At 36.1% G+C, this 9,954-nt stretch overlaps 1 protein-coding gene across 1 annotated transcript; it reads right to left on the bottom strand.

Annotated features, from left to right (window-relative positions):
• Positions 1 to 331: 331 nt before the first annotated feature.
• LOC105309025 (zinc finger protein 630) lies at positions 332 to 9,678 on the bottom strand. Its single transcript, XM_011385099.2, is given in 6 exon segments — positions 332 to 538; positions 540 to 2,232; positions 2,425 to 2,520; positions 2,756 to 2,882; positions 6,753 to 6,949; positions 9,561 to 9,678. Coding segments are annotated over 5 exon segments (2,112 nt in total). The 5' UTR covers positions 6,768 to 6,949; positions 9,561 to 9,678; the 3' UTR covers positions 332 to 357.
• Between the last annotated feature and the right edge of the window lie 276 nt (positions 9,679 to 9,954).

The raw sequence follows: 9,954 nt of genomic DNA, 5'->3' as shown, positions 1-9,954 counted from the left end.
AACCTGGAGGAAAGGAAATATTTTTTATGAAAATCACAGGGACTGCATATATCCATATCTATACATTGATAGATATATCAATATAAATACATATACAATCTAAATAAAGAAAATATGATGGAAGAAAAAGAGAAAAAAGACAGATACCCTTCAAATAATGCATCATGCCCAGATAAAATCACAGGAGAATCCTACAAAACCTTTAAGGACCAAATAACACCAAAGCAGTGCTAATTGTTCCAGACATGTTTATTCTGTGAAAGGGGCTGGATAGTTTGAGGATGATCAAATCCATTCCATATTTACAGTGTTGAAAACACTCTAAGGGCTTTACCAGATCATTCTGGGGAGGGGAAATCAGACACCCTTAGGAACGTATGAGTCTATTTTACAGTTAAGGAAGTGCCACATTTTTTCATGTCCAACATATCCATAGGATTTCTGTTCAATGTGAGTTTTCCCATGCACAATGAGGTCTGACTTCTGGGAAAAGACCTTCCCACAATCAGTATGTATATAAGGTTTCTCTCCTACGTGGATTCTGATGTCCAGTGAGGTGTATGTGCTGGCAGAAGACCTTCCCACATTCACTGCATTTGGACGGTTTCTCCCTTGTGTGTGTTCTCTGATATGTGATCATCTGTGATTTCCGGAAAAACGTCATCCCATACTCAGCAGATTCGAAGAGTTTCTGTCTAGTATGGGTTTTCTGATGTACAACTAGTGGAGACTTCTCACAGAAAGCTTTTCCACATTCACTACCTTCATATGATTTCTTTCCAGTATGAGCTTTCTGATGTATAATGAGGTGTGACTTCAGGGAACAGGCCCTTCCATAATCAGTACACTCATAAGGTTTCTCCCTTGTATGAATTCTCTGATGAATAATGAGGGGTGACTTCTGAGAAAAGTTTTTGCCACATTCACTACACTCATAGGGTTTCTCCCCCGTATGAATTCTCTGGTGTATAATAAGAGGTGATTTCTGAGAGAAAGCTTTTCCACATTCTTTACATATATAAGGTTTCTCTCCAGTATGAAGCCTTTGATGTCCAGTGAGGTGTGACTTCTGGGAAAAGGCCTTCCCACAGTGAGTACATACATAAGGTTTCTCTCCTGTATGAATTCTTTGATGTCCTATGAGGTGGGACTGCTGGCAAAAGGTTTTTCCACATTCACTGCACTTATAGGGTTTCTCTCCAGTATGCGTTCTCTGATGGATGATGAGCTGTGTTTTCCGAGGGAAGGTCTTCTCACATTCGGTACACTCATAGGGTTTCTTCCCCGTATGAGTTGTCTGGTGTATAAAAAGATGAGACTTCTCACAGAAAGCTTTCCCACATTCACTGCACTCAAAGGGCTTCTCTCTGGTATGAACTCGCTGATGTATAATGAGATGTGACTTCTGGGAGAAGGCTTTTTGGCACTCAAAACATTCATAGGGTTTCTCTCCAGTGTGGACTCTCTGATGAACAATAAAAGGTGACTTCTGGGAAAAAGCCTTCCCACACTCAGTACATTCATAGGGTTTCTCTCCAGTATGAATCCGCTGATGCACAATGAGATGTGATTTCTCACTGAAGGTTTTCTCACAATCTCCACATACATATGGTTTCTCTCCAGTATGAATTCTTTGATGTATAATGAGCTGTGACTTCTTAATAAAGCTCTTCCCACACACACTACAAACATTGGGTTTCTCCCCAGCTTTAACTTTCATATTCTGAATATGGGCTTGCTTATGATTGAGAACATTTTTACATTGATTATGTCTACAGAATTTCATTCCAGTGTGAATTTTCTCAGGAATAAAACAGAAAGCACTGTAGCTAGGTGGTCTCCCGCATCCAAATCTCTCAACGAGATTCTTTTTTGCATAGCTTTTATTACAAGTGAGTGAGTCTAAATTAGATTTCAAGCTCTTTTCACATGAATCAAAATTATGGAGTTTTTTACTTGAAGGATCAAGGTCTATGCACCCACTGAATATTTTTCCAAATGTATTGCATTTGGAGCCTCTATTCTTGGTCATTATTTCATGGCTGATGACTGTGACCTGCCTCAAAATTCTCTCTTGGTTTCCTTGATATCTATCTACCTGACAATCAATAAGCCAGACTTTTAAGACAGAGTGAAATGAATTATCCTTTCGGGCTCTTTTCGGTATCTCCCTTTGAAATGAAAGTTCTCCAGAAATGATCCGCTGAGAAGAGTCAAGGCTTTTCTCCCTATCTAAAGAAGAAGAAAAAATAATACCAAATAGATAACAAAAGGAAAACAGCAATGGACAGAAGTGCTAAGAAGGTAGCTGATGTAAGATGGATATTATAAAGGAGGCCTGATGAATTTTAAAGATGAAAAGGGGCCATTGATTTCAGGGAAGAAGAAAATGTCCTCTCAGCCATCTACCCAGTTCTTACTCACCTGAGTAGATCCACCTTGACAGCTCACTGTCTATGATCCACAGATCTGTTTCATGTTCCAACTTGAAGATTATACCTGGTTTTATGCTTGAACACCCTGCTGAGGGAAAATTATAATGGCCTTGGCAGTTTGGAAATTAATGAGGAGAAGCAGTTTCAGGGGCCTCCAGCAAAAGTGGATCCTTAACTCACAAAAATAAATTCTAGATATAGCAAAAATATAAACATAAAAAACTGAAATCATCAATGGAAAATCATAAAGGTCATGGTCTTGACAGCTCTCAAGGACAAGGAGAATTTGATTCATTGTTACACAGAGAATTTGTCCTTACCCACAGAGACCAGGTGACTATAGATTTCTAGCATCACATCCCTGTGCAGAGTCTTCTGAGCAGGGTCCAGCTGCCGCCACTCTTCCTGAGTGAAGTCCACAGCCACATCTTCAAATGTCACTGATTCCTATAACAGCATATTCCTGTATGATCTGCTCATTCTGATCATTTTACCACAGAAATACCTGTAAGATGCCTACTTTGCATTTTGTGTAGCATACTTCACGAGAAAAAAATGATATAAAATCCTGACATTAACAAGATTAGTTAGTATAACAGAATAGTCTAAAATTAGATGCAAACAAAAATGGGTAATTTAATATATAATAAAGGTAACATTTTAAATAAGTGAAGAAAAGACAGATTACTCAAAACTGGGTAACTATCAGAAAAAAATATGAAGTTGGATTCTCTATTCACACTATATATAAAAATTAATTTGAAATATAATAAATTAATAAACAAAAAAAGAGAAGCCACAAAATAAAGACAGGAGATTTTTTTAAATAAAAATAATTTTAGCGTGTAGAAGACTCTTCTAACTAAACATGCTACAAAACCCAGATACCACAAAGGAAAATACTGAAAAACTTGACTGCTTTATGTATTGCATGGCAAAATATTATAAACAAACTCAAAAGACAAGCAACTAGCCTAGAAGAAGATGTATACACAATACATACAATGGACAAAGAGAATTTCTTTAATTTGTATAGAGAGTTCCTACAAAGCAAGAATAAAAAGACTAATAACTTAATTTTTTTTAAAATAATCAAAGGACATGACCATCAATTCACAAAAAAGAAAATGAACATGGATTGTACACATGTAAAATGGTGCTCAACCTAATTCACATGAAGAGAAATGAAAATTAAAATAAGACACCATGTTTTTCTTACATATTATCAAAGATTAGAGTTTGATGAGTCACTGAGTTGGTGAAAAGGTCAAGAAACAAGCACTCAAATTGTAGGTATACAATGGTATAATATATTTTAATGGCAATTAATTTGGTAATACCCATCAAAATTTTTAACTGTATATATCCTCTGACTAGCAATTCCATTTCTAGAAATTATTCCACATAAATACTCATCTATGTAAGCAAAACATCACATGTGAAGATACTGTACTCCAGTACTGTTTATAATAGCAAATGAATGAAAATAACCTCATGGAGGATTAGATAGATCAATAATGCTTCAGCTCCCATGAGAAAATACTATATGCAACCATAAAAAGCAACAAAGAAGCTCTACATAGATTGATATGCAACAATCTCTAAGATATATTGTTAAGTGAAAAAAGTATTCATCCATTCAACAAGCAGTTACTGAGCACCTGCTGAATGCCAGGCACTATGCTAGGGACTGGGGAATACGACAGGGAAGAAACCTGGCAAATATACCTTCCCTCGAGGATCTTATATTCTAGTGAGGGGAGACAGACAACAAGATTGAGAGACAAATCATCCTCTAGTCAAAAAAAAGAGGTTGTAATGTATACTTCAAAATTCATATCACTTATACACAAAAAGCCCCTAAAAAGAAATAAGCAAAAGACAAAGAAGGAAAGGGGATTTACAGAGAAATATAAAATGGCAAATAAATACGTGAAAAGATGCTGATGGTCATTCGATCATTAGAGAAAAGCAAGTGAAAATAAAATGTAATGCTCGACCATAAAAATAACAAGAATGAAAACACTGATGCTATCTGGTAGTGAGGAAAATTGGGAAATGGACCTCTTTGTAAATAATTTGTAGCCACATGGGGAGCTGATTACACAATATCAAAATACAATTTAAGAAATACCCTTTAAATTGTAAACATGCTAGCTCTTTGACTTAGCACATGTCTAAGAATTTGGCCTACATAAATATTTGACAAATATACAAAGATGTATTTATGAGGTTGTTCCCTTATTTGTGACTTCATTGCTTTAGAGTCTTAGCTAGACTATATACTAGCTGTGCCTCAGTTTTTTCATCTGAAAAATGAGGATAATAAGGTACCTAGCACAAAGCATTCTTGGGTAAATCACATGAGTTAATTCCACTATAACTACTTATAAAGGTATTGGCACACAGTAAGAATTCAAAAAACAATAGCAGTGATTATTATTATTGCTATTATATATTTTTTAAAAACTAGAAACAATTAAAAAAAAGCCCATCGATTTGACAACGCAGATTAAGCGACAGCAAAGTATGGCCCATTAGCTAAATCTGGCCTACTAGCTAAGAATGGTTTTGATATTTTTAATGGTTAAAAAAAAGTCAAAAGAAGAATATTTTCTGACATGAAAATTATATGAAATTCAACTTTCAATGTCCATAAATAAAATGCTTTTGTATCGCAGCCATGTTCATTGGTTTACATATTGTCTACGGCTGCTTCAACCTATAATAGCAGATTTGAAGAGTTGCAATAGAGACCATATGGCCTACAAAGCTTAAAATATTTTTATCTGGCCCTTTACAGAAAAAATGTGCTGACTTCTAACTTGGACAAACTGAACAAATTACTTGAAAATCATAAATTACCAAACCAGACATTAAAAGAAATAGAAAATCTGAATGGTACTATATCTTTTAAATAAATCAAATTCATAATTTAAAACCTACACACACACACACACACACACACACACACACACACACACACACACACAAACTGTAAAAAGAAAAACAACAACAAAATAAAACCTGCCAACAAAGAACACTCCATGCCCTGAAGACTCCACTGGGGAATTCTTCCAAATATTTAAGAAGAAAATAATACCAATCTTATCCAAACTTTTCCAGATAATACTTCCCAAATTGTTATATGAGGCCAACATAACTGAGATGCCAAAACATGACAAGAATAATACAAGAAAGAAAAATTTTAGGCCACTATGTCTCAAGAACATAGTAGTAAAAATACTAAACAAAATATTAATAAGGGATTGGCCAGATGATGATGATGATGAGGAGGAGGAGGAGGAGGAGGAGGAGAAGGAGGAGGAGGATAGTGGGTGGAGATAAATGATAGATAAAACAAGATTGGCCACCAGTTGATATTTGCAGCTAACTTTTAAGTACAAAGGGGTTCACTAAAATCTATTTTTGTGCCTGTTTGAAAATGAAATTTCCATAATAAAATATATAAAAAGTACATTTATCGGATATATAGGTATAGGTTGCATAGGTAAAGAGGAAAGTTGCAGAACAGAAAATATGGTGTGTTTATTAATGAAAATAATAAGATCACTCACACATATTTATACGTTCCATACCTACATACATAGATGGGGTTACATGCATAAATAAAAGTCTGGAAAGATCATCTCCAAACTACATAATACTAGTTATGCCAGGGAAGAAGGCAGTTAGATTACAGAAATATTTCACTTTTTACTTTGCTATATTGTTTATATTTTTGCCCCATGTATAGATTACTCTTGCAAGGAAAAATAAAAAAGCTAAAAATGGAAGAACAGAGGAGATGGCCTTGAGTTGGAACATGACCCCATAAACTCTGAGATGACAGCAAAAGAGCCATGGAAAACCAGGAAACCACCCATGCTTCAAGCTTTGCCAGAAAATTTTTACTAAAAACAGCCTCTTTGGAACAACTCTTGATGATACCACTGAGCTGAAAAGCACTGGCCTTTAGGAAAACTCAACAATAAAGTTTTTTAGACTGAAGGCCCAGAAATCTTGACTTTCTGAGGAACTGGACTGATGACCCGATTTCTCTTGATGGAGAATGCAAATAATCTAACTAATCATGATTTTTCCCTTTTCACTGTGGATGCCAGGAAGCTCACAGGTAAAATGTTTAGCTAAATTTATACGAAGGCCAGATGGTCTGTGTATTTTCACAGCAACTTCACATGCTTCTTGATCTTCTATTCTTTCTAAATTTCTCTTAATTCTTTTTCAACTAATTTTCAACTAATTGCCCTTTCCCATTTTGTTATGGGAAAACCAAGTGGAAAACAAATAACTTACCTGAGTTTCAGTCATTTTGTTTCTCTTTGCAAAGCAATTGGGAGTGTGGTGGAGTACAGAAGAGTCTTCAAAGACAAAGTTGAGCTAACCACTCTTCAATGACTGGATGTGACGTGTGTTGCTTGTTAATTGTTAAAGTTATCATTGGTAACTTGTGTTTCTCTTCTGACCGGTAATTCCAATTCTAGAACTTTGTCCTAAGGTAATAATCACAGATATGTGTAGAGATTTAACTGCAAGAACCTTCATCATAGCTTTGTCTTTAACACCATAATACTGAAAATAGCCTAAATGCCCAGTCACTGAGAACTGATAAGATAAGTATGGAACCTCTAAAGGAATGGGAAGGCAGGCAACCATTAAAAGTAACACTATGGATAATTAAGAAGCTCAAGAAGACACAACAACCAAGTGTAAGGCATGGACCCTGTCTGGATCTAAACAGAAAAAAATTCTTTGAGATAATCATTAAAGTTTGAGCCCTGACCAGACATTTGATGATATTAAGGAATTTAACCACTGCTGATCTGAAGACATTATTATTTCACCTTGAATAACAGTATTAATCTTTAAGTCCTTATCATTTACAGATACATAATTAAGTATTTATGGGTAAAATGATATGTTTAGGATTTGTTTCAAGATAATAAGGACTATATATGTAAAAAATCATTGAGTTATATACTTAATATTTGTGCATTTTGAGTTATACCTGATTTAAAAAAAAGAAAGAAAAAAACAATCTGAGAGGAAAAAATGAATGGGTGGTCTATTTAGGAGTTGGCAAACTTTTTCTGTAAAAAGCCAGATAGCAAATATTTCAGACTTGTGTAGCCTATGGTCTCTGCTGCAACTACTCAGCTTTGCCATTGCAGGCTGAAAGCAGCCACAGACAATATGCAAACCAAATATATTCACTGGCTATATTCCAATAAAACCTCATTTATGAGTACTGTAATTTGAATTTTATATCATTTTCACATATCACAAAATATTATTCTTTTGATTTTTCCAACTATTAAAAATATGAAAACCATTCTTAGCTTATGGCTGTAGAAAAAGAGGCCCGATTTGGCCCATTGCCTGCAGTTTTCCCTCTCTTGGTCTAGATGAAACAAGATTGGCCATGAGTTAACGATTGATGAGATTGAGTGATGCACATAATGGAGCTTTATTATACAGTTCCCTCTATTTTTGCAAATGTTTGAAAAGTCCTTAGAAATAAATTAAGTAGCGCTATGGAAATAAAGCTAATGGCATGGAAAGATAGGCGAGAAATGAAGAAGAGGCAGACCACAATATCATGCTCCCAACTGTTTAATAACAAACATCTGTCCCCTAAGATATTACAGTGGCTTGCAGACCTCCAAAGCTCAACTCTACCTGGAAAATCTTATTCCTTGGTATTTAATTTATTTGATTGGATTTTCTTGGGTATCATATGAGCAGCACTCACCTTGAGTTCATGAAAGATCCATGAAATATAGTTGACCCTTAAACCACATGGGTTTGAACTGAACAGGTCCACTTATATGCAAATGCTTTTCCAATAAGTGTGTACAGTACTGAAAATGTATTTTCTCTTCCTTATGATCTTCTTAATAATATTTTCTTTTCTCTAGCTTACTTTATTGTAAGAATATAGAATATAATATAACCAAACATACAGAATATGTGTTAATTGACTATTTATGTTATTGGTAAATCTTCCAGTCAGCAATAAGCTATTAGTAGTTAAGTTTTGGGGGATCCAAAAGTTCTACATGGATATTTGACTGTGTAGGGGCTCGGCGCCCTTAACCTCTGCGTTGTTCAAGGGTCAACTGTATATACAAGATCAGTGTTACAAAACCATGGTGAATAGATAATCAGGTATTTACTCAATTATCATCCCAAGCCTCACAGGACAGGCCCTGCTATTATCTTCATTTCACAGTGAGGCAATTGAGGCCTAGAGAGGTTAAGTTACTTGGCCAGTATGACACAGCCAGTAATTAGAGAGTGAGGTGGTGGGAAAACAAAAAACAGAGAACTCTTCCTTAGCTGTCATGGCACCAAGATTTTCAGAGATGCAACTCTCTGTCTATTTCTGGATGCCCTAAAAAATTAATTCTCCTCCTAATTCACAGATGACGTTGTCTACTTTTTAACTCAAGAATAACAAAACATTAAATTTATATTGTGCTTTACAGTTTAAAATTAACTTAAAATCTTAATATTCAATGCCACAATTTGGAAAGAGAAGTCAAAAATTAAGGAGATATTTGCAAAACACATATCACTGATAAAAGAGCGGTATCAGAATATATAAAAACAATTTCTACAAATCAGTAAGGAAAAGGCAGACAACCCAATAGAAAGAAAATGAGAAGATCTGAATAGGCATTTTATAAAAGAGGATCTCCAAGTGATCAATATGTATATGAAAACGTAGTCATCAGGGAAATACAAATTAAAACCACAATGTCTGACTCCTCCATTGGAAGGCTGAAACCACAAGACTAGGGATTTTTGTTTATTCATGAATGTATTATTGATCTCAAAGAGCCACCACTCATGTACCCCATATTGACCCTATATATTCTCATTCCTATCCCCATGGACCCTCATCACTCACCCTAAAAACCTCTCATCATTCTCCTCACAGATTCCCCCATCATTCGCCCAACAGACCCGCCATCACTCGCCCCAGACCCCCTTCATTCACCCCTTTAAAGCCCATCATTCACCCTACATACACCATTTCTCACCTCACAGACCCCCCAATCACTCACCCACCATGAACTCCCCGTTGCACATCCCACATACCATTATCCCTGATCCTACAGATTCTCCTATCACCGTTCTCTACACCGTTGAGTTCAAAGGACCCCTCATTAGTCCTTCCACATGTCCCCATCACTGACCACACAGCTGCATCGCTCAGCCGGGCCCCTCTCCCTGGCTCTGCACTCAGGACCCAAAAGATCCTTCTCAAGCCGGGCTTGGCTCCCCGCTTGCACAAATAAGTTCAACATCCCCCGAAATTCCTTTTTGTTTCCAGCCTTCCTTGGTGGATGTGGCTGACGCATTAGTTTATCTTTCGCAAGCTTAGAAACAGCCGCCCAACCGAGCTCTACCAGTAACAAAAATGGCGTCATTCGATCTGCGCCAGGAACTCTGTCGCCGAGTTCTACCAGTAACAAAAATGGTGTCATTTGGT

The sequence above is a fragment of the Pteropus vampyrus genome, unplaced genomic scaffold, assembly GCF_000151845.1.
Source record: "Pteropus vampyrus isolate Shadow unplaced genomic scaffold, Pvam_2.0 Scaffold657, whole genome shotgun sequence".
In the NCBI taxonomy this organism is placed as follows: Eukaryota; Metazoa; Chordata; class Mammalia; order Chiroptera; family Pteropodidae; genus Pteropus; species Pteropus vampyrus.
The sequence above is the reverse complement of the archived record's forward strand: the minus strand, read 5'-3'. Positions and strand labels throughout refer to the sequence as shown.